The sequence below is a fragment of the Fundulus heteroclitus genome, chromosome 2, assembly GCF_011125445.2.
Source record: "Fundulus heteroclitus isolate FHET01 chromosome 2, MU-UCD_Fhet_4.1, whole genome shotgun sequence".
Classification (NCBI taxonomy): Eukaryota; Metazoa; Chordata; class Actinopteri; order Cyprinodontiformes; family Fundulidae; genus Fundulus; species Fundulus heteroclitus.
Genome location: NC_046362.1, coordinates 16,067,163 through 16,092,333, shown reverse-complemented (window position 1 = coordinate 16,092,333; position 25,171 = coordinate 16,067,163). Strand labels below are relative to the sequence as shown.

Genomic DNA, 25,171 nt, shown 5'->3' with positions numbered 1-25,171 from the left:
CTGTGATGGAGTTTGTTACCGCTGCAGCTCTCACCGTCCGCCAGTTATCGCTCAGAGGCCTGGATCAAGAGAGGCTGCCTTGTTTTCTACAGAAAAGGGGAGGCTCACTTCTTTTGCACGAGGTCCCTCTGTATCCAGGTGCGCACACACATGTGCCGTCCTCGGCAGAGCAGGACCCTCCGTTCTGACAGGAACAGCTGACTGAACAGTTGGGTCCCCAGAAGCCTTGTGGGCACACGTTATCACAGTGGATTCCTGCAGGCACATTAACAAAACGAATATTCAGCAGATGCAAAGTAAGAGCGGGAAAAAAAAAAAAAAAAACTGGTTTGCCGCAACATTCTAAATAGCCATCTGTAAAAACACATCGTTTACAGGGAGGACATTCACAATGCCCGATATCAACAGATCTATGCCGGGTAATTCAATCATCATGGATCCCAAAATGATTTTAGTCCTAAATAAAGCATCCAGTTTGAAGTGCGTGTGCGTGCGTGTGTGTGTGTATGTGTGCGTGTGTGTGTGCTTTTTTTTTCAAACCCAGCCCATCTCTGATACTCCATTTCTCCTTTCCAAATGTATTTTATATTTGATCTGACTGGGGCTCCTTGCCAGTGCACTGTGTTGATTAACAGGGTTGGGCCTCGAGAGAGCCCCAGCTTGTCTCTCATTCTCTTTCAGCAAAGCTGGGGTTGTGTACAGAGCTGAAGGGAGGTACTCAGGCTACAAGAGTACAGACTGGAAGTGTCACAGCGTGTTTGGTGCAGCTCCAACCCCCCCCCCCCCAAAAAAAAAACGGACAAAAAAAAAAACCACATCATCCACACGGTTCTCGGTGTGCACATGAATGCATTAGCACATCCATCAGAACAGCAGCGCCTTTTCTCTCAGCCTCTCAGAAAAGTGAGATGAAAGGAGAAAAGTTACACATACTGCGCTACATACAGACATGTAGCTTCTTAAAGAGTAATATACTTTATGTAAGCGCAGTTGCACGCATGCGCTCACACAGACATACCCAAACTCTCGAACAGCCATGTTCGAGTCTCATTTGAAATTTCCTTTGAATAAGAATATCAGAGGAAGGTGTAGCCATTAAAGCGGCCTCGGCGCGCAACCTTTGAATTAAACCTGGACTAAACTCTTAGGAGTCATGTTATACAGTACCCACGGCACTTTAGGGAAGGCATGGAGGAGTGAAAGGAAAGGAAATGTTAGTGCTGATGGGATGGGGGGGGGGGGGTGATTCAGACATGAGCAGAGCTGTGGACATCAAAAGGAAAGCAAGGCAAGTGTTATTCTGGGCCAGCCAGAATAAAAAAAAAAACTGTGACTGCCTTCACTGTGGGAAAATGAATGCAGACAGAGCATTGCTTTTCTCAGACTAATGGTGACAAACAGAGGGGATTTGCATGCCTGAAAGAAAGCGCGAGGGAAACTTGAACTCAGGTCTTTTGCTAAAAATTGTCAGAGGTGGCACTGTTTGATTTTGTTTTTTGTTTTTGTTCTTGCTCTCTCACACATAGACGTACAGTATTGTTACCTGCTCTGTTAAACAGTGCCTTGCAAAAGTATTAATTCCCTTTGAAATTTTTTGAATTTTGATACAGGACAACAACAAAATTCAATGTACTTTAGTGGAATTTTATGTAACATGATAAGGGATGATTGTGAACATGGAGAAAAATAGTACTAATTTTTCTTTCTTTCCTTCTTTTTTGCAAATAACAATCCTCTGAGTCAATACTCTGTGAACTATTTTTGCTTTAATTACAGTTGAAAGCTTTTGGAGTATGTGGCAACCAGCATTCCCAACTAAAGACATAAAGGTTTTCCTATAACTCTCTGCACTCTCAATGGGTCATATGAACACACAGTATATGCACTTTGATCCAAACCTCCCCATTGTAGCTGGGGCTTCGTGTTTAGTGTTGTTTTCCTGGAAGGTTAATTTGTTGTATGTGTCATCTTTTGCAATTCTCACAGGCTCTCTTCCAGGATTGTCCTATATTCATCCAACGCTGACCACTCTGGTCAACAACTGACCTATTAAAGAAAATATTGTCAACAGCATGATGTTGCCACTGCTATGCGGAACGATGAGGAGGATGTGCTTAGGGTGATGTGCAGTGTTAGTTTTCAACCCCACATATTTTACATGTGGGGCAAAACGTTCACATTTTTATACCTTCTACATGTTTGCTGTGACCCCAACATGGCTTGATTAAAACCACAATAACGCTTTACTACCTTTTTTCAATCCTGTGTAAAGGCCATATTTGTAGAGTGCACCATTGATAGTTACACTGGACATTGATTCTACTACCTGAGCTGTGGCTCTCGGCGCCTCCTCCAGAGTTACCATGGGCCATTTGGTTGAGTGTCTGATTAATGTGCTACCTTCCAAGCATTTCATATTACAGAGACGCAAATATGTTTGCAGGTTTGCAGCTGTGCCATACTTGTTCTATTTTTAGATTGTGGGTTGAGCAGTGCACTGTGAGACTTTCAAAACTAGGTTTAAATATCTCCTCATTGTCCTGTTTGGTGTGTTTCTTGATCTTTATGATGTTGTTTGTTCACTAATTAAGCCTTCATAGAACAGCTAAATTTATACCGAGAATAAATTACATAATGTTGTAATCTATTTAATCTATTTAGTTGACTTTTGAAGGCAATTGGTTCCACTGGATTTTATTTAGGAGCATCAGAGAAAAGAAGAAAGAATATAAAGGTCACAATCTACAGGTGTTTTTGTGAGGATGTCTCTGCGTCCAAGATCATCTCCACACGGGCAAACCAGAAACCCTGAATGAGCAATGGGATATGCAAAATACTGAGAATATGAAATACAGCGTTCAGGTGTGGGGACAAAGGGGCACTAAGATCCGCCAGAGGCCACCTGAGCCTTGCACAAAGGAACATACACAAAGGCACTCAGCTCGGAGAGTTCTGCTGAATGTTCCTCCTTTCCTCGAACGGATTTGATGTTAGCAGTCCCAGATTGATCATTTGCAGGACGTAGAGTGCTACAGGTATTAACCTGGCTTGCCAGGTTAGGTTCTGCTCAGAGCTGTTTACTGAGCCCACTGCTCTTCCCCCTGATAATCCAAGACTGCCATGCCAAATTCAGTATGAACCACATCATTAAGTATGCGGACGATAAGACAGTGGTGGGTCTCATCAGGGATGACAACGAACTGGCTACAGAGAGGAGGTGAAACACCTGGTGGACTGGTTAAAAAAACAATCTGACCCTGAATGTCAACAAAATAAAAGAATCATGGCTGACTTTAGGCAAAATCCACCAAGTCACACACGCCTCCTCATTAACTTTGCCGTATGGGGGTGAGTCAGCCCCATCAAATTCCTGGGAGTGCAGATCATAGAAACTTTGACCTGGTCCCTCCACACCTCTGCTCTTTGTGAAGAGGGCACAGCTGAGTCTTCATTTTCTGCGACGGATAAGAACAACAAACCTTCCTCCTCCCATCCTCACCACTTTCTACAGAGGGACAATGGAGAGCGTTCTGACCAGCTTCATCACTGTCTGGTTTGGGGCCTGCAATACCTCAGATCGCAAATGTGAAGAGAGAGATTGGTGAGGACAGCAGAGAGAATCATCTGTTCGGAGACACCCTGGCTGGCCTTGAAAAAAAAAACAGTTGCTGAAAAGCTCACAAAGTGAGTGGAGCCAAGTAGAGCCCCCCGCCTACCTCCTTCCCTGCTTCCATTCTTCCACAGCTGCTCCAAAATTTCACAGATTAACTCCTCTGGTTCCTCCATCATCTTCTGCCCATGCTTCAGTATTTAAGATCCTAATTTCTCATTGTTCATTGCTGGATTCTAGCAGTACCCTATCCGTTACTGTTCCTGTTATTCTTCCTGTGCTCTATGATGTCCCTCCAGCGACTCCCCTTATACGTTTTCTTATTTTTTAATCATTTTAAACACATATTTTCTATTTTTGCCACAGCTCCTCTCTGTACTTGGGTCCTTTCCTATTGCAAACATGAGAGCATATGCACATGAAACGCTTTCAGATATTAATTTGCTAAAATACCATGTGTAATGTTCATACAGTTACTTTGTGTTTGTTTGTCTCATAGAATCCCAATAAAATGCATTAACTTCATGGTTGCTCCAGTTCAAGAGAAATTACTACTTTTACAAGGCAATGTTTTGACAAAATCTCTACAAATAAAGGTAAAGGTGCTGTTTTACATTGTTACACTCCCATATTCTCACCATCAAGTGTCTTGTTAGTGAACCCTTACAATTTCTGTTTGCTAATGTCAGGCTTACGACAGCTCAACAACAACCATGTAAATCTGCCAAATGCCACTTGCGAGCATACACTCCAGTCAAGTTTATGGCATTCCCTGCCAACCTCGCACTAAAACTAACAGCTAATTGACAGCAGAAAGCCATACCAGCTCTGAACTGAGCACACCCATGGATATGACAGAGTGTGTGTAAAAAATATATATAGAATTAGACTTTCCGTAAATAGGAATTTCATTCCATCGCTGACCCGGATGACTGTACTGCATCGAATCCTACAAAGTACTCCCCTTTGTGGATCAAGTGTGTACTTGTGCATGTTTGTGTGACCCTCTGGGCTGCACACTGCCCCCAGCCCTGCACCCTGGTGACTCAATTAAAGCTGACAGATGGTCCCAACCTGTGCATGATTCAGAGCATGAGAGGCCCATTTTGTCGTCTTCGTTCTTGCACCTAATAAAACCCACATTGTTTCCTGGAATAAATGCCCTAAGCTCAAGAGACTGAAATCAGCGGACCTCTGGGCGCTTACGGGCTTGACCTTTCCTCCTGAATTATTCTCCTCCCTGATTCCTCCAGTCTACCTGGACTAAAAGGCTGGATCCTCAATTAGCCTCTTGTATTTGACATTCAGAAACAACATATAATTTTTGAGCAAATGATCTTCATCCTTGCTCTGTCATTCACATTTTCCTCCGGCAGCACTTTCCAACAGTGAAAATTATTGTGATGATGAGAAACATGGATGATAAGTACATCAATATAAGTATTTGGATGTAAGGGGAATCCTTTACTATCACATTTCAGTGAGGTCAAATACTAAATTGAAATTTTGAAAATGCTCACCTCCATTCCATTGTCCCCTCTATTCCATCAAACATTGTGTTGCTCTAACTTTGACTTAAGAGGTCGATGACATAAACATCACACCATCAGCTAAGAGAGCAGAGATGCAGCACTAAGCAGTGTACAGTACACATTAGCAACTGAGCACAGAGCAAATGCAAAGACAGTACTACTAATGCTATTTTAAAAAGTTATTTTTAAGCTAAGAAGTTAGCTAATGCCAAACAAGTCCCAAACTATTTTTAAAAGCCATTTATGAGACCTATCAGCTTATTATTTCTAGTGTTTCCTTATGATGCTTTATACTAATATCTGTACAGTTTTAAGGTGATTGGACTATCTACTTTTGATTGGACTATCTTCAATTGAATATGCGTGAAAACTGCACTAGCAGGATAGTTGCAAAATCGCCAAAATTAACTACAACATATAACATTCAAGAACCCCTTGCAAGGCAAGGCAAGGCAAATGTAATTATATAGCACATTTCAGTACAAAGACAATCCAAAGTGCTTTATCTGATTAAAACATAGGAAAATAAAACAGAATAAAAGCAAGCTGGAATAAAATGTATAAATAAAAAAAACATGGGAGAATAGAAACTAAAAGCTAATATTAAAAACAGTTGGACTACAAAGTTGAACTAATTATGTTTCAGTAAAACAGTTGAAGTAGGACAGTCGAAGGCACGCGACACCAGCAGGGATAAGCGTGTCGGAAAATGAATGGATGGATGATGGATGGATGGATGGATGGATGGATGGATGGATGGATGGATGGATGGATGGATGGATGGATGGATGGATGGATGGATGGACATAACATTTGTTGTAAAAATCTCAAAATGAATGACCAGGTTTGTGTCTGATAAAAGCTTGATTTTTTTATATCAAATAAAAAAAAAATTCAGTCATTTGAATCTGTTACGAAAATGTGTTGGGAAATAGTGCGTAACCAAAAGAAAAGATTAAAACCATATTTAACAGTTTTTATAACAGGTTGTTAAGAAGAAATGCGTTTAATTTCATTGTAATATTCCAAACAAACTGAGAAATATAAGTGTTAATTTAAAACACAAGCAGACTTAAAGTAGGCCATAATGTGAAGAAGTGAATGATTTAGCATGAGAGGTTAATTTTTGCCTTCATTCATTAAACACACCCACTTTGGCCATTTATAGACATGCCAGCTAATTTTCAGCTTACTAACAGTGAATATTTCTTAAAGCCTAACATTTCACCTCAAAACTGATTGGCTTTATCTCAAGATAATACATTTATGCTCATTTCCATGTCCCTGAGATTTATACCTACTGACATTTTTATCATAAAGTGTTCCATTTGTGGCAATGTAGCAAGATGTTTTTTTTTTATATGATGTAAATTAGCATGGTCTAGCTTGTCTGCAGCAGAGTCATTAAAATATCCCTTACCTAGAAGATTTTCAAAGTGCGAATTATGGTTCACAAGTTATAAGCCAAAACACAGGACCTAAGCCCTGGCGCCATACCCTCGTGGCCAGTATTGAGTTTTTATGTCTGAGTAGCGATGTAAGGATTGTGTTTAGTTTCCAAGGAAGAAATGCCAGTTTTTGTTTCCAAGTTAGGCTGCAGTGTTAGTTTATCGGGGGAAAAAAACAACCACAAAGCAATTACAATAGGTTCCTATGCTCTGACAGATGTATAGAAACACCGCTGCTTTTTGCAGTCTTGTTTTTTTTGCTTCGGTAGGCTTGGACCCCTAACAAATATCATAGGCAATGCCAGAAAGTTTAAAGGAGTTCTGGACTAAACATTTGCTTAAATCTGATAAGTTAGTTCTGCTGGGTCGTAAAAAACAATATTAGATGTAATACAAGCCTGAATGCATGCCAGCATCCAATGTATGAGTCAAAATAATTAATTTAGAGCTAAAGTCTCAACATCTCTGATCCCACTATGCCACTGGCTCGACGGCAAAACAAACTGAACAATCAATTAATGAAACACCGCTTAGAGATCCCGTAAACACAATGCACAACAATAAAATCATGAATGCCCCTATGTATTTGTTGCATCTGTAAATCAGTGTCCTTACTGGTCATTTGATCACTTTGATTTTGTGCTGATGAGGCTGATTAATAGAAAAACTCTGGATTTCTAAGATGAGCCTATTTTAATGTGTGAGGAAGCAGCACTGACCTGTCCAGCCAGGGTAGCAGCGACAGTAGCCACTCACAGGGTCGCAGCCGTCAGCGTGACTGCAGTCGCACCGCTCACGGCAGTCCAGCCCATAGGTGCCATCCTGACAACAACAGAAACTTTAGGTACAGGTATCAAGCAAAACACACGGCTGCTGGTACATGTTGTACAGAAGTCTTAAAGGTTTGGACCCCTTTGTTGTTGAGATGACACTTACAGGGCAGGACTCGTGACAGTGCTCCCCTCTCCACCCGGGAGAACAAGCACAGGTGCCATCAACGGGGTCACACGCAGCTCCGTTGCTGCATAAACATGTCTGATTACAGGCCAGACCCCATGTACCGCTGGAACAAGGAATGGAGCAGTCCACACCCTGCCAGCCTTGAATAAAAGAAAGAACAGAAAAAAATTATATTTAAGATTTGTAATCAAAGGATTTAATTTTTAAAAACAAAAACACCTAATAGATTATAATAAAGAACTCCTAGAATGTACTCCTTATGGAGTACTGACTTCTTCCTTGCTAGGTGGTGTTGTTATGGCTTTTTACTATGGATGATGACACTCTCTTATCAATTTTAGACACCATCTTTACAAGGTTGGCTGCTTTTGATGCAGGGTTGATAATGACATTTTGCAGCAAGATATGTTCATCTCTGAGACAAAAAACTTGTGTAAACAAATGGCTCAACATTCCAGTGTAGTTTATATTTGCACATAATTATTCAAATAGACAGAACAGGTGCACAAAAAGGGCACCAACGAGACAGACACAAAAAGGTTTGGAGAGCTGCGGCGAACGTTATGCTGCCTGCAACGTTGTTCGGCATGATCGGTTCAGTGGTGGGTCAGTGTTGGTGGGTTAGATATATATCCCTGGATGGATGCACAGACCTGTACAGGATACACGATGGGACTCTGCCATTAGGTATTGTGATGAAATCCTGATAGCCACTGTAAGACTCTTTGCTGGTGAAGTGGGTCCTGGGTTCCTCGTGGTGCATGATAATGCCTGTCTTCATGAACAAGAGTATGCAGGCAGTTTTTGAAGAATGAAGGAATTGATACCATTGACTGGCCTCCATGCTCCCTGGGCCTAAACCCATCTGAACATTTCTGGGACAACATGTTTAGGTTCATCCAACATCACCAGGTTGCACTTCAGACTGGCCATGAGCTCAGTGATGCCCTGCTCAAGATCTGAGAGGAGACAGGACATCATCCGTAATTTGATAAGGAGCATGCCCCAATCTTGTCAGGCACCCATACAAGCACGTGAGAGCCATACAAACCACCGAGTATCATTTTGAGTTGATGCAATCACATTTCAGCAAATTTGACCAACCTGCTATATCAGGGTTTTTTTTCAGTTCCACTTTTTCTGTGACTTCAGATTAATCCCTCCCTCAGTGCAGATATCCAGCATGATTTCTCTCTCGTTGAGAGCCAATGTTTTTTCAAATGTTCCTTTTTTGAACAGCGTTAATTTTTATACAGTAAATATTTGATTACAATTACAACTGTATTTTAATACATAATGGGGGTGAAGTTATAGATGCAGCAAACTCAGGAAAAATGTTTAATTTTAGCTAACAGAGATTACATATTCGGTCAAAAACATTGCTCGCTATTGAACATGTTGAATAAAGTTTGACCATATAGCTTTTTCATATTTTCGTATAACTTATATGTTTTTATATATAATCACACTGTACACAAATGAACACAACTGTGTTCATTTGTAGTCTGGATTAGAGGTCTGGGTTAAACAGTGATAACAAGTCACAGCAAGATGCTTCTGTGTTTGAATATCAGCTGGGCCTTTCTGCGTAGAGTTTTTATGTTCTCCTCTTCCATGTTTGGCTTTTTTCTGGGTATTCTAGATTCCTCCAACGATCAAACACATGTGTTTTAGGCTTTTTGGTCTCTCTAAAGTGCCTGTAGACGTGAGTTTGTATTGCCCTTTGATTGACTGGTGTACTACCCAGGGTTTACCACAGCTCTCGCCTGTTGGCTGCTGTAGAAAGGAACCAGCTCCCTGCAAAACTGCAAGGACTAAGTGGGTAAAGAAAATGAATAGATGGATAAACGGATTTGAAATCTGAAGACATGTCAGAGTTATTTGAACATGATGCATGTGATGCAAAAACTCCCATAACACTCAGCTATTTCCGTTTATCAGATACAGATGGATAACAACTTACATTCGCTTACCGTGGGCTGGCAGAAATGCTTCAGCGTGCGATGGCACTCATTTTTCAAATCTCTAAGACTCTACAGGAGGAACGAATACCAGTCTTTCAAAATTATTAGCTCATTAAGTGATTGATGATGGTGATCACCAAATCTCTCTACAGTGTTCAACTGGGCTTGGATTTAGTGACTTCACGTCAACATTTACTCCTCATCAAAAAATTCAGTGGACCAGTTTCTGTTCTACGACTATCATCTTCTGAAAATGATTCATCCCAGAATAAAGACTGAAGCCCAGATTAAAGTTATTAAAGCGTTTAATTTACAGAAGATTCTAAACACAAGCAAAAAAAAAAAAAAAGAAAAACAACAACAGGATGAGAGGATATTACTACTCACCAAACAGTGTCAGGCCAAGCAACGTTGTGAGGGAGACATTTCATCTTTAAATGGTAGTGTTTAAGAAATGTTCCTGTAACATTTATAGTTGAAAAACCTATTATAGGGGGCTTTCGTGCTGCATTCCAAAAATGTCACAGAACAAAAGACTTTACACCGCATAGATGCAAGACTGCACATACATAAACATTTAAATTTACCCTACTAAAACATTTATTATGACATTTACCAATGAAAGGGATGTGTCAAACATTTAGTGTGTAATTGCAGATTATGGTGGTAATACATGCTGCAAGTGATTTTATGGTGATAAGTAAAATAGTGGCACATCTTCATGAAGCTGTCGATATCTTGTGACAAAATTTCAATGATGTTCAGGGGGCATATTACATGATTTTTCTTTTCACCTGTGTTTGAGCTTGCAATTGCCACGGTTTGCGGTGAAGGACCAAAGAGGCAGCAAGGCGACGGCAGGCGCATACAGAAAATAATAGTTTTTAATTAAACCAACTCACGTAATAACACAACATAGGAACAGGGAAAGAAAGCAAGAAACAAAAGCAGACAATGAAACACAGGAAGAACAAAAACCCAGAACTTAAATACAACAGGTAATCAATGGAAATTGTTCAACACAGGTTAACACAAACATCCAAGCATCTTGACATTACCCCCTCCTCAAGGGTGGATTCCAGATGCCCAATAGAGTCCAAACAAAAAGAACCCAACCAGGGTGGGGGGAGGGGGCCTTGGAAGGAGGGGTAAAGTAAAAAAAATAAAAAAAAGAGTTTTGGTGGAAAACCTGGACGTAGCCCCGAGCCGACCAAGTGTTCTGGAGGTCGGCAGCGATGGAGGAACCATGGAGGCCGGCGGCAACGGAGACCACTGGGAACCTCCTCTGAAGACCACTGGAGACCACTCTGAATTTTTTTGAAGACTGGGGACCACTGGGAACCTCCTCTGAAGACTGGAAACCACTGGGAACCTCTGAATAAGACTGTAGACCACTCAGAACCTCTAACAGGAATCCAATAGTGAACCCCAGAGAAATTCTTGGACCTGTCATGCTGGGATTCTCTGGGTCCAAGACAGGAACCTCGACCACCCGAACAAACTCACAGACCTCGGGTTCTGCAACACAAGGCATGGCTACCTGGACATGCCTGGACTTGTCGGATACCTTGGGGCTTGGGACCCGAGGCGGCTGCAGCTTGAGGTGAGGAGGAGGCTCAGGCGCCATCAGGTGTCTCGGAGCTGGCGTTGGTGGCTGACCCTTGCGGAGAGCGTGCGGGGTGTCAGCCCTGGCAAGCGAGGAGTTTCTTCGCCCACTACACCTGGAATCTTCTGCCCTGTTGTGGTGGAGAAAGGAGTAGTAACGCTGGGGACCGGTACCAGGAAGAGGAATGGCCAACATTGAGCACCAACCCGGCAATTGCCGCTCTTCCACCTCATCTGCCTGGCGCATGCTCTTCCTCGCCTGCTGAAGGTAGTTATTCAAACAGAGTGATGACTTCTGCTCCTGTTGCCTGGTCCTTCTCTTGGTTGCATCGTTCTGTCAGGGTTTGTGGTGAAGGACCAAATTAGCAGCAAGACGACGGCAGGCTCAAACTGGAAATAATATTTAACGGAGCCAACTCCCAGAATACACAATTTAGGAACAGGGAACGAAAACAGGGAATGAAAACAGACGATGCAACACAGGAGGAACAAAAACCCAGAACTTTAATACAACGGGGAATCAACGGAAATTGCTCAACACAGGTGAGTGGGATTAACTAATTAACAAAAACAACCAAGCATCCTGACAGCAATTGTATTATTTAATTCTATGCTGATGGATACGTAATTAAGTTGATAATTATGTAAATACCTAAATGTTTAAAAATAAAATATTCTGACCATTGGGTATACATTTTTATAGCAGCCATTACCAATCTGCATCTAATTCGGTGTAAACTCAGTTTATTTTAGCACTCTTGAATGCATTTCTTGGCTCCCACGCGGAAAACTCCAGGGTGGAGATTATGTACCAGATGTGCAGAGCAAGCATGTTGGCTTTGTCACAAATACAAACAGTCTACCAGGACTTAGTGAGTTTTCAAAGTCAGAGATGGTGAATTAATAGAAGAATAAACTGTTTGTAAAGTAAACAAGCTCTGGATGAAGGAATGATGATAAGGAAGAAGATGGTAAACAAACTGAGTGCAAAGTCTGTCTGGACCAGAGAGATTTCTGCTTTTCACCATCACAATTGGTTGGGTTTTATGAGCTCAACATGACTGATCATTTAACAAATCGATAACGAACTACATTACTGCTGCCTTTGTTGAAAGACGAGCACCATTTGGTTGGAAGTAATTTTATCAGCTGGGTAAATCTGTTATTCTTGTCTGTGCAGCGTTTTTTTTCCACCCATGTTTGCGTTCATTCGAAGCAGTCATACGACGTATGTTGCCTCAATTACTGTTTATTTCACAAAGGTCCCTTTCACCTTGATTTAGACCTAAAAAGTACCAGTTTCTATAACAAAACATGAAATGTTTTAACAGACTGCAGTCCTAACGTGTCAGTGCTCGCTTTGTATCTGTGCTATAATACTGTTAGCTGTTGTGAAGGGTTTTTTTGTGTGGCAGATTTGTTTTTACACATTATAATGTTATCCTTGCTTTGCTGTTTTCCACCCTGTGTTATTGTTCACTTGGAACAGTCTTTATAGGACTCATTGTGCTATAAATATTGAACATTTAACAAAGTTTTCGGCCATGTTACACCGTAGTTATCTTAATCCTAAAAGAGTAGCCTCCAACAAGTGTTTTCTCTAATGAAATGTGGCAGGTGTTTAAACAGCTCTTCTTCCAGTCACTGGTCCCTGAACATTGGTCTGATGTTTTGGTGCTCGGCTCCAATGTGTGCTGAAAGTGGAAGAGGTAGACTGAATCAAACATAAAGTATTAAATGGCATTTATTATGTGAGGCCTGATTTGTTGCTGTGCTGCTTTTATGTGATTTTTGTGTTGCTTTAATGATAAATATGTCATAACGCAGACGATGGTAAAATACTGAAAGCAGAATTGAGGGTTCACTGTTGTGTGCTCTGAGTGTACAGTCCGGTCACACTTTCAGATATAATAAATATTTAAATTTTAAGTTTGTTAGATTTTTTAAACAGAGATAAATGCAGTGAACATATCTTCAAATACAATGCAAAAACAAACTGATGAAATGCAAAGCATTAACATGACAGTAAATTGCATTTGAATTTACTATAAATACAAAACTAAATAATGATGGATACACAGGTTCTTTGTGGAACCAAAATCTCATCTCTGACCTGACTCTTTTCTGTGTTAGCTTACTATATTACTACAATTAGTGGCAACTCATTGATTTGAGAAATGCCTGCTGACAAAACAATTCGATATTTGTTGTCATCAGCTACAACGATGTGCTCCGGCATTCTATTTCATGCATAATCCCTCCATAGATGGTAGTGCAGATTCTGTTTTAAAGAGGCATGTCTCTGAAGGCCGTTATTGTATCAGAAAAGTGCATTTTAAACGTACTAATCCACTTTGAAAAAGCAGTGGAGAGGCTGTTCGTCAATTATTAATGTTAATACTGACAAGACTTGTAGGTTTTCTGGGACCGAAATATGATGAAATGGGCCCTCTTATATGATATGCTGGCAACAACGACATTCTGGAGTTTAATCATCCAGTTGATATGTAAAATTAAAAAAGAGCCTTGCAACAATATTTTAGATCAATGAAATGATTAATCAGGATCTGTTCTTGTATACAGCCCTGCGATAGACTTGTTGGAAAATGGATGGATGGATGGATGTTCGTAATTATCCTTATGTATGGTGCACAGCTTGATTCAGTATTTAATTGATAATGGCAGCGATGAGAACACTTTCAGTTACACACAGTTATTTATTGCCTATCTCAACTCAGTTATTTAAGGAATTATTTTGTAATCTATGTGTATAGCAGACATACGGTGTCACCAAATAGTATTTCTATCAACGTTGTGTAATATCACAGAATGATTGTAAAATACTTTCTCAGTAATTATTCTCAAAGATCTAAACACAGCACTCGATAAGGTTACAGCAAAACAGGTTATTATCGCAAAGTGTTTTATAATTATTCACACCCGTGGCCATATTTTGTTAAAGCATTTTGGCAGTAAAGAAAATTTCAAGTCTTCTTAGGTATGTCCCTGCATGCTTGGCACACCTGTTTTGGGGTATTTTCTACCATTCTTCTCTCAAGCTCAGTCAAGTTGGATGTGTCGTGTCAGTAGACAGCCATTGTTAGATCTTTCCAGAGAGGTTCAATTAGATTTACAGCCATACCCTGGCTGGGTCACTTGAAGACATGCACAGTCTGCCCTCTTGGACACTCCTGTGTTATCTGGGTAGTGTGCTTTGGATCATTGCCATGTTAAAAATGAATCCTTATTCTAAAGCGCAGGACACTCTGGAGGTGGTTTTCTTTTTTTTTCTCTTGTTTTTCTAAAGAATCTCTCTATATTTGGCTGCTGTTACCTCCAGCCTCTCCGTTCAGCCCCACAGCATGCTGCTTCCCCCCGCTATCCCTCACAGTCAAGATGGTTTTAACCAAATTAGTAGCAGTGTCTTTTTTTCCTCCACAAATTACCATTTTGATTGTGTCAAAATTTTTATTTTGGTTTCATCAGACATTATTTTGGCTTTGAAAGGGAGGTTGCTTCTGACTGGTCTTTCCATACTACCACAAGGTAACAATAGAACTCAATTTGAATAATGATTTGGTCCTTAGTCACCTCTTTGACCAAGGACCTTGTTCCCCAATTACTCAGTTTGGCCGAAAGGCCGGATCTAGAGAGGATGTTACTGTTTCCAACTTCTGCTCACAATTTGAGTCTTTGAGGTCTACAGAAAATTCCTCTGACTCATTGCTTAGTTTCTGCTCTATGCAGCTACTGTAAATTGTGAGCCCTTATATAGGGGAATGTGCTCCACCCCAAATCAGGTACAATCAACTTAATCAGCTGCAGGTTGAATCAAATCAAGTTGCAGATAAATCTCCAGGAGGATCAGTTGGATTCACATTCACCTGAGCTCAATTTTAAAAGGCCTTTCAAAGGATTTGAATACTTATCCACCCAATATGTTTAAATATTTAGATATATTTTTAATTTACAAAATAATATTTGAAAACTTGTTTTAACTTTTTCGTTAAAACCTTGTTCAGGTCTTTTTTAGAAAACTAGTTCTGGGGTATATCTGTAATGTAACCAAGTGTGGAAAAGGGGAAGGGGTGTGATCACTTTCCATTGTCACTGCATATACACTAAATCATGAAGTGATATCATACATGGAGTCCCAAACTCAAAATCCAAGAAGTGATTTTAATGATAAATAATCTAATGAAAACATAAAGAAAACCTCAAAAACGTTTTACATGTTAATGACTCTTCAGCTAAACTCCTAGGAAGGCCATTTTTATAATATATGATTGTGTCTCTAAAAAAATATAACCTATTGCTGTACACCCCACCCCACCTTCTTTGTGTTTTACAGTTCCACACTTAAACACACCTGGCTGACATGAATGGGCTACAGCTTGATGAAGAGCTGATGGGCTGACCCAATTTACAGAATTTCCTGTGGAGGAGCAGGTAAAACATAAAAAAATACAGATTTTTTTTACAGATGGGGAAACTAAAAACCAGTATTAAAAACAGAGGCTTAAGTGTGGCATCACTGAAAAAAAAAAAACAATAAAACACACGTATTTAAAAATAATCACTGTGGAAATGGCAAAAGTGTGAGATGTGTGTATGTATGAATGCTTGTTCATCTGACTGGTAAACCTGTGAGATAAAGTTGTGGAGTCAGTGTAGCATCTTCTGCATCAAAACAGGGCTTGTTAACAACTTCAACCACACGGTAAATATCCTCTACCTTCTCTGCAAATGCAGGAGCCATCGACTGGAGAGCAAGATGCTTGGTTGTGACAGGAGCAGGTGGACATGCAACTTGGCCCAAATAGACCAGGTGGACACACTGTAGCACAGTCCTCACCCTGTGGAGGAAATGAAGAAAACTCATATAATTATCAACATCGGATCATTTAGTGTCAGCAGTTAAATAGTTAAAGACAGCAGGATAAAGAGGGTCAATTGAACTTCCCTATAGGTTTCAGAACTGTTTACTCAGGTTGTTCTTCCTGTATATCTGCAAACTAACTGTAAATGTAAAGTAAGAGGTAAGGTAAGAGGAAAAGCCCACACTTGATCACCTCCAAGCAATCATTTTTAAGCTTCCAATTATCCACTCTATATATTCCGACAGCACCTTTCCCCAGCCGTGCTTCTTGCTTTCCTGCTTCATCCCATCTCTCAATTTTCTCCACATCTCTCTATACAGAAAGTCTCATCGCTTTTCAACTGTGAGCCTGGCAAGACTCCAAAGGCCCAGGAATGCACACTTCTCATCCATCCTTCAGCAGGCAAGTGATGATTAAATCTTCAATCTTCCCCTCTTCACTTCATTAGTACAACTAGTTCTGTTCTCAGTACACTTCCAGTTACATAAGCTGCTGTCTTTGTCTTGTGCGGTGACCAGTGGAGGATAAAGTGTATAATTTAACATCTACTCTGCAAAATAAATCTTAATATCCAACATGGTGTGATGAACTCAAACTATGTCAAGAGAACACCAGTATTTAAACAGCTTATGTGTTCCAGTAGAAAAAAAAATATCTAGAAGTTATATTTAGAAGGTAGAAGTTTTTTTTTTTTTTTTTTTAAATGCATCAATATATTCATCAAAAGTGACGTCCCATAACTAAGGGCTTAATATGATGTCTGTCCTGGCTTTGCTGCTGTAAGAGATTAAATTCTTCCGGAAAGGTTTAGGAGCGTGTTTAAGAGAGGTTCTGACCATTCTTTCAGAAGTGCATTTGTGAGTTTAGGCACCGATGTTGGCCTCGCAGTCCAGGTTCCCAGTCTTGGCCCTAAATTATCATACAGCTGTTGTGTTGGACTGGGCTTGTACTGTTCTTCAGCTAATATGTAGCCCAAAAAGTTGGAGATTGTCTGTGATTTTAAGTGGCTTACCACTTCATGGCTAAATTGCTGTCATTCCCAATCATTTACACTTTGTTATTCTACTGTCATGACTGGGGTTAAAAGAGGATCTAAGCGCAAAGCGTGGTGGTGGCCTAAAGTTTAATAAATAAAAGAAAACACACAATACACAAGGAGATAAGGCGGGAAACTCAAGAACAGAACATCAGACATGGAGAGAGGAGCGGAGAAACAAGGAGTAAGACTTCAAATGGAGTAGCACGAGAAATAAGAAAACGGAAGAAACCAGCTATGAGAAATGACAACCAGGCAGCTTATATACAGGGGAGGCAGCAGAGAAAAAGCCCCAGTTCCACCGCCTCAGTTTGGCATCGCACCACTTGGCTCCACCCGCTCACAAGCGCTTCAGGAGCAGTTTTTTTTCAGGGCCAGTCCAGGTTTTTCTGGCCCTGCTCAAGAACAGGGTATGATATTAATAACAGGGTCAAACCAAGCGGACATGAGCAGATTTTTGAGGTGAACACATTGTTTTCATTGACTGGCCGAGGGGTGAAGAGAAATGAGAAGGCTGTTCTCTGAGGAAGACCAGAAAAACTAAAGAGCGACATTCATTTTTAGCCATGAATGGGTTGAGTCAAATTGAGATATAATTTTTCTATTTAAAAACCATGAACCACACCTGAAACAAAATAAAAAATTAAAGGAAAAAGGACACAAGCTTTCCATACACAGACTGTCTGTATCAGATCCATGGATTTAACGAGGCTTTCTCTCATTTTACACTCACTGAAAGCTGTTACGTTTTGTCTCCGAAGAGTGTTTGGTTCCAAAATGTGTTCATGGCCGCTGATCCATCCGCTGTGTGTGGTAAAAGGCATTTGCTATCTGCCTTTCAGACTGAGAGAAGCCAGGGGGAGCAGCGGGCAGCTCTCACAGAGCTGCCCGCTGAGAGCATCTCACAGCCGTGGAACGCCTGAAAGCTCTCCCTCCAGGAGCCGTTTCGCTCTTCCAGGCATTTCTAGGCTGGTCGAAACACAAACTGGGCAGAGTAAAACCGAGCGGGGAGGAGCCAAACTGGGCGGGCCAAATTGTGTTGGGTCGGTGGAACAGGGGCTAAATATGAAGACACAGGAGGAAATAATCAGCTGAGAAATGAGGAACAACCCAGATCAATAAAGGCAGAGGCCAGAGGGGAGGAGAATACTGAGCAGAGGGAAACACGGGAAGAAAAAATAAATAGTGCAAAATATATAAAGAAAGAACAAAGAGGCTAATCCACAAATGTAAGAATGAAAATAACAGCAACTTGAGAATATAAACAGGGAAAAAAAAGGAAACCCAAAAACACAAACACCTAAGGATAAAAAGCACACAGGAATAACTAGGCACAATCTAGGAACCTTACCAGCAAAGAAATAGTAAAAACACAAAATTAATTCAGAGATTGTGCCAACCACCATTCACAACAGAGAGCAAAATATTGAGTAGCAAGGTAAGGACTTAATACATTATAGCGTGTTAATGACCAAACAAAAATTGGTGTGGTTTTCCCTGCAACTTTACAGATATATGCATATATATATATATATATATATATATATATATATATATATATATATATATATATATATACATTTGAGAAAAAAATATCAAAAAAAAATCATAGAAAGCTAGAAATGAAGATAATTTGTGCATGTAATGGTAACATTCCGAATGCCAATCTTTTGTTTTGTTTGGACCTGCTACAAAACCACAGATATCATAGCTGTGATTTCATTTGTGGAATTTTAGTTTGAGGCATTAAACTTGAAATGCTTGTCTTGTAAAAACGAGTGAGCATAATGCAAATAATATTCTTGTAATGTTCGCAAAACAAAACCTTTTCACTTGCTTCAAGTAAATTTTTGTATTAGTTGAGAAAAGTGAGAAAACCAAACCCCTGTGTTCCCGGTAAATTATACAAAAAAAATTATTTTAAATGAGTGTTCATTATTCAGTATAATTTTTGTTTCTTTACTTGTTTAGTCTAACCAGTGCGAAGAGTACGGCCATCCAAGGTGCACATTGGAAAGCTGACGGTGATGACCTGAAGAGTAAAGGAGGAAGTACAACTGTCTACATTCTCATTAGGCACACAGTGGGGGTTACGAGTGGCAAGAATATCAATGCAAGAGGTTTTGGCCCGCAGTGAAAATAAGAAGGGGCTTAAAACCACTAGGGGGAGAGCAAAATCTTATGGTTATCTGTGACATACTGCTGGCAGGACTCGCTCTTGTATTAATGTGCAAACCAATAAGAGATGAGCAGTGATGCCCTTAAGTTCCTTGTTCTTGCATTAGAGGAATTATTTGGTAAAGGACACAAAGTACTCATTCCGCGTCCTCTGCAACCTCCCTTAGTATTTCTCTGTTTCACAGGCAGAGAGCAGCCCACCTCGGCTTGTCTTGTCCCTCCCTCAGCTGGAGATCACAGCCACTGTACGGGCTCCCACAGCCTCCCTTTCAAAACCATGCATTGAGTGACAGGTGACACAATGATTTAGAGTTCCAATTAGAGGCCCAGAGGAGTCCTGAGTGGATCTTGCTTTGCTCACCAGAGTGCTGGGGGACTGCCGGCTGCTCACTGCTCTCATTATCATTTTGAACTCAGCTTAAACAGGAGGCAGGAGGAGATGTGCCAGTGGACGCCAGGGGCAGAACACACATCTTATAAAGTCTCTCCCTCCGTACACCACATAAAAGCGTCTGTCTGTGAATGAAATTTTTATCAATCGGTTGCAGTAACCTTTGTTCTGCTGAAAGTGACAGCTTCGAGACTGCTAACAATAGCAGTTCAGTTGCAGTTGTTAAGCGTGGAAAAGTTTGAGCGACTGACGGGGGGGGGGGGGGGGGGAACGATGGATGGGGACGGGCAGGGATGGGGCAGAGGTTTTAGGCTTCAGTCCTTCCACAGCGCAAAGGCAATTTACTAGTGACTGAACTCATGGATGAAATACTACGCGGCCACAAATGGCCACATGGATTTTGTGGTGTCCATGGCGGCGTTGAATTTCATGTGGTTTCCCCCTCATGGTGCAGAGACCGGACCACTTGGCCTATTCTCCACAGTGGAAAAACACCACTCTCATTAGTCAGCTGATTCACACTTCTCCCAAGGGGGGAAGGATAGGGGTCTGAATTTGAAGAATCATTATTAATGAACGGGCTGTCAGTCTTTGGCACGAGAGCAGAAGGACCTTACATAACAGAGCTATAAGAGTTATTGTCCATAGCCTTTCAGACGAAGCTAGAAGGAGCATTTCATCTAGGTGAACAGGAAAAAAATCTCTAGAAGCCTCTTTTTTGATCCTTGACCAAAGTTGAGTCTATTTACACCATGGGGATCAAAATTCTGCTGTTTATGCTAATTACGCCCTACTGCTGCCTTAGCCTACAGTGATCTGGGGACGCAGACGCATTTTAGCAATGTAAACATAAATTTCTACTTGAAATGAGAGGAGACCAGAAAAAGCTGCGGTGAGGCTCACAGCTCAGCATTTTAATTCAATTCAGTTACATTTTTTTTATATATAGCGCCAATTCGCAACACATGTCATCTCAAGGCAGTATACAAAGTCAAATTTAATCAAATCATCCAGACAGGGTGGTGAAAAAGTTTCCTATCTAAGGAAGCAGCATTCACTCCTCCTGAAAGGGCATGTAGCCGCATCTGTCTTGTCGATGGCTTTGCAGCAACCCCTCATACCGAGGATGCATGTAGCGACGGAGGAGAGGAGACCCCCCTTTAATAGGAAGAAACCTCCATCATAAGAACCAGGCTCAGTGTGAACGACCATCTGCCTCGACCGACTGGGGGTTTGACAAGATACAGCAACACAGTATAATTATTTCACAGCAATTGTGCTCTAAAACAGAATTTAAATCGCATGAAACTTAGAGAACGTTTATGACATCAACACATTTTTAATAATTAAAGCGTTTGCAACATATCACAGAGGCGGATTAACCACACACTGGCAGCACACAGCTTCTTTCAAACTTAAAATTGGTCATTGATACACACTCTTTCAGGGTAGTGGCCATTTTAATTTGTATCTTAGATAATAAAGGCTGCAAAACTTTCTTCCATTATGCTTTGACATGAGTGTTTACTGCCTAAGCCTCCATAGAGACGGAATGCAGAGGCCTGTCCTTTATCTGTTTATTTAGTTAGTTTAGTTAAATCAATATTTCCTCAAATGTTTGCTGATTTTATAACTTTATATGAAATGTATTCTGTAATTTAGACCCATGAATTACCGGCTCTAAATTTTGTGCTTGCAGACAGAAAATACAGTTTACCCTTGTTTTATTTATTTACTTATTAAGTTAACAGAAAACATGAACTGCAGAGATGACTGAAACAAAGAGTTACTAATATTTAAACTGTCAGAAACGGTTTGCCTCCTATATGCCAAAACTCCAGCTTTGCTTCAGGGCGCATCCAAAGTGTCCTACCTCCCTACCAGAGTCATTTTATGAGGTTGATTTCTATCCTGATAATCTGATCTGGCCATGGGTCCTGCAGTGGAAATGAAAAGCGGAGAAGAATATCATTGGAACACTATCCTGGTCCCTGGAAAAGGTCCCTGCAGTACAAAAGCACCTAGATTATCCTTAGCCACAACAGTAGATTTGTACTTATTAGTATCGTAATGTAATTGGAGTACGTTTTTTTTTTTTTTCAGAAAGCCTTTACCTGACACAACACTGATTAGGCTTCTACCCGCGGAGACCTAATTCAAACGGCAACACTAATTACCAATCAGTTTCGCTCCTTAGCGCCACGTCTACCTGCTGGACATGTGAATCCAGTTTGAATTTATTGCAGCATTAAAGAAAGGAAGCCATGATGAGAGTTGGGAATTTAGTTTCTCCGTTTAAAACTGGAAAACTGGAATAGATTCCTTAAGCATTTCCGATTCAAGTGCAGCACCGTCAGAGCATGTAGAAACTGCATGTTACACTGTGCCTACGCTGCAGATTGCAAGGGACAGTGCCTGAATAGGTAACATGTAATCACTTTGTCCGAGCCAAAAAGAGCATGTCCAATTACCAGGACTAAATCAACCGTGCCGGTGCTCAGTCTGTTCCAACACTTTGCTTGGTTTGCCCCCCGATGGGACTCCAGAACAAAGAAAATGCAGCGGGGAGGCTTAGTTTTATAAGTGATCCCAGGAGGAAGCGACTTCCCTGGCAATCATAGCTTCAACACCATCATCAGCCACGTTTTAGCAGATCCATGAGATAATAAGCATGTACCGCGAATTATGACGCAAACAGGTAGCACCTACAGACCTCTAAATGCAAAACAATATGTTTCAATGATTTTCACAGCAGCAGGCTTCCTACAAGTACAAAAAAAAAAAACACAATGAGTGCTCGGCTCCCCCTCTCCCCACACACAAACACACAAATTCTCCATATGAGCTGCGTCTGTTCCCATCTGACTGCCTCCTTTTCTATCCAGCTTCTGCCCTCTAGGTCTGTTTAATGGATCTGGCAGCCCTTCCCAGCAGCCGCCACAGCGAACAGGTGGAGCAAATTAAGACACAGTCTGGAGCCCCGCTCGGTAGCTCAATTCACCACAGAGGCTCGCTGTAAGACACAGGCAATTTCCACTGAAATGTAACATTGGCAGACGTGTACTCTCCCGGTCTCTGTTGCTCCGTAACCTCAGATTGCAAAACACGAAACACAATGGCGAAACTGATTGGAGTTACTCAACTAATTTGACAGTTGTAAAGAGGGGAAAATATGGCTGCAAGAAAGAAGAACGGACAACAGAGCTGACCAAAGATGAACTTTTCTTTTCCTTTCAAGGCGCAAGACCAAAGATCTGAGCTTGTTCTGTTCCCGTCCCTTTGACCTTATATGTGTTCAGTCATATGTGCAAAAACGACACAAATGCTTGCGCAGGTGTTGCAATGGAGACGGATATATAGTGGGCTAGAGTCCAGTGGTGCAACGAAGCACATCGATAATAATGGAAAAAAACGCCTTCACCTTGATTTTAACCGTCTGTGTATAAAAAGCTCTTAAAGAGAAACTGGGACCACTTCCAAAACATCTCGGCCTCAATGACTTTTTTTTTTTTTTTTTTTAACAGCAGCCACAAATAACATGCAACGTAAATTAAGCTTACAACCTTCAGAAATAAAACTTACACAGTCCAAGGATACAATATTTCATGCAATAGGAGACACTTTTAGAATGAAAATAGAATATTGTAATAGAAGATGTTATTACGACTGTCCAAAATGACGCCATATTTATTGCTATATTCATTTCAAGCAACCAAATTTTTTATGTTTTAATATGGTCTTGATCAGGCATTCTTAAGAATGTCTTCATAAAGTGTTTCTTTGGAATTGGGCCGGTTTTGTGCTAATTTTAGCCCCATGCTTGTGCCTGACGGTGACAAAATATCATGCCTATAGTATAAGAAAAGTGTTAGCATTAAAAACCCGAGTAAGGTAAATGGACAGTATCTGGAAGGATTGTCACAAAACTAAAATGAAGCAAGTGTTAAGTTAGTACTTTGTTCACAATCAAGTTGTGTTAGCTTTTGTACTTTTTCTAAAATTCAGCTCATGAAATTTTAACAATTTAAGGAGGCAATTTGCAAACCAGTGCGACCTCTTTCATTTTTGGCAGCAGTGTTGCATTGTTTGCAGATCAGATCTACAGTCTGTGTGAATCGTTGTAATACACATGTATACTGCATGCAGAATTTAGTAAATGTTGAAAATGCAGAAATAAAGCCATTAAGTGTCTTGTGTCATGTTGTAGTTGTCCTAATACAGCAAATACAGAAACCCCATCTAGGACAAAACAAATGAGACAAAACACTAACTCAATAAAAAGAACATTTTGTAGCATGTGATCTATACAAATACATACTATTCCAACTCTCTAATAAAGCTCATAAAATTACTTTAAAAGAGTATATATAAACAATCTTCTTTGAAGTAAACTCTAAAGGGATGATGTCTTTAAAGTATCGTGGCAAACTGCTTTGCATATTTTCCGTTTGGCAAACACAACAGGTTTACAATGAAAAACATTTTCTAACAAATTGTTAAAGCTATATGGAATATATTGCATTTTATACAATTTCAATAATTTTTGTTTTTCTCACCAATATTGTTAAATGTGAATTTTATAAATTTTTTAAATATCCCCAAAATCCCTTTTTGTCTCATGTTGCCATGTTGACTGAACATGAAGACCATTTTGACGAAATCAGCTAAGGGTCAAAGTAAAGATAACATGAGAGGAAATAATAAAATGACTGGAGCATTAACAGTAAACATAGAGATCAGTGATTTGACCGCATAAGCAGCATTTTGGATACACAAAGCTCACCATGAAGCCAGGGGCGCAGGTACAGATCCCTGAGACAGGATGACAGTCAGCTCCATTGGTGCAGCTACAAGACAGAAAGCATCCTTCTCCGTAGTAAGCCAGGAGGGCAGGTTTCATTGCAGTAAAGCCCTGTCCATCCTGGTGAGCAGGTGCATTCGCCAGATAGCGGATGGCAGCTACAAATAAATCCAAACAAGAGAGGAATATAGGACAAACGTAAGGAAAGTAATCACTGAAATGATCAACTCTTCGTGTTTGAGCGGGATCAAAGTGTGACGCCTGCAGCAATTTGCAGACTACGTGCTTGTCTCAGATAAATGAAGTGTCCCTTTTCTCCTTCATTCAGTAATGACTTCTATGGCTGATGCCCAGCTCCTGCTGGAATCAGAGCATTAACACTGCATTAACTATGAATGTTGCTGAGGAATTATGAATGAAGCAAAGGTCGCGATTAAAAGCTAACTGGATGACATGGCTGCGATGTCTACAGACTTCGGAATGACCGCTGGCTTTTAGGTAAGTCGAGACGAAATTAAGTCACGGAGGTCCTCATTCACATGGATCTATCAGAATCATGATGTGTTGCCTTCACTAAAACCTTCAATAAAAATAACCCAATTCATATCACAGTATATACAAAGAAATTGAAAACACAAATGTATAGCTGGTAAACTAACCAGGGAATGGTTTTCCTAGTTTAACTATGTCTAATGGGTGCCATTTATATGAATTTGAAACCAGCTGTGGGAAACAACCCAAATAATTCATACATACAAAGATTGGA

At 40.5% G+C, this 25,171-nt stretch overlaps 1 protein-coding gene across 1 annotated transcript in view; it reads right to left on the bottom strand.

The window, feature by feature from the left end:
• Window positions 1-25,171, bottom strand: part of megf11 (multiple EGF-like-domains 11) — a 171,360-nt gene that overhangs the window by 22,784 nt on the left and 123,405 nt on the right. The window contains 6 exon segments of the mRNA XM_036149265.1: window positions 109-255; window positions 7,310-7,412; window positions 7,527-7,690; window positions 15,855-15,975; window positions 24,388-24,483; window positions 24,485-24,563. Of these exon segments, the coding sequence (XP_036005158.1) occupies window positions 109-255; window positions 7,310-7,412; window positions 7,527-7,690; window positions 15,855-15,975; window positions 24,388-24,483; window positions 24,485-24,563 (710 nt within the window).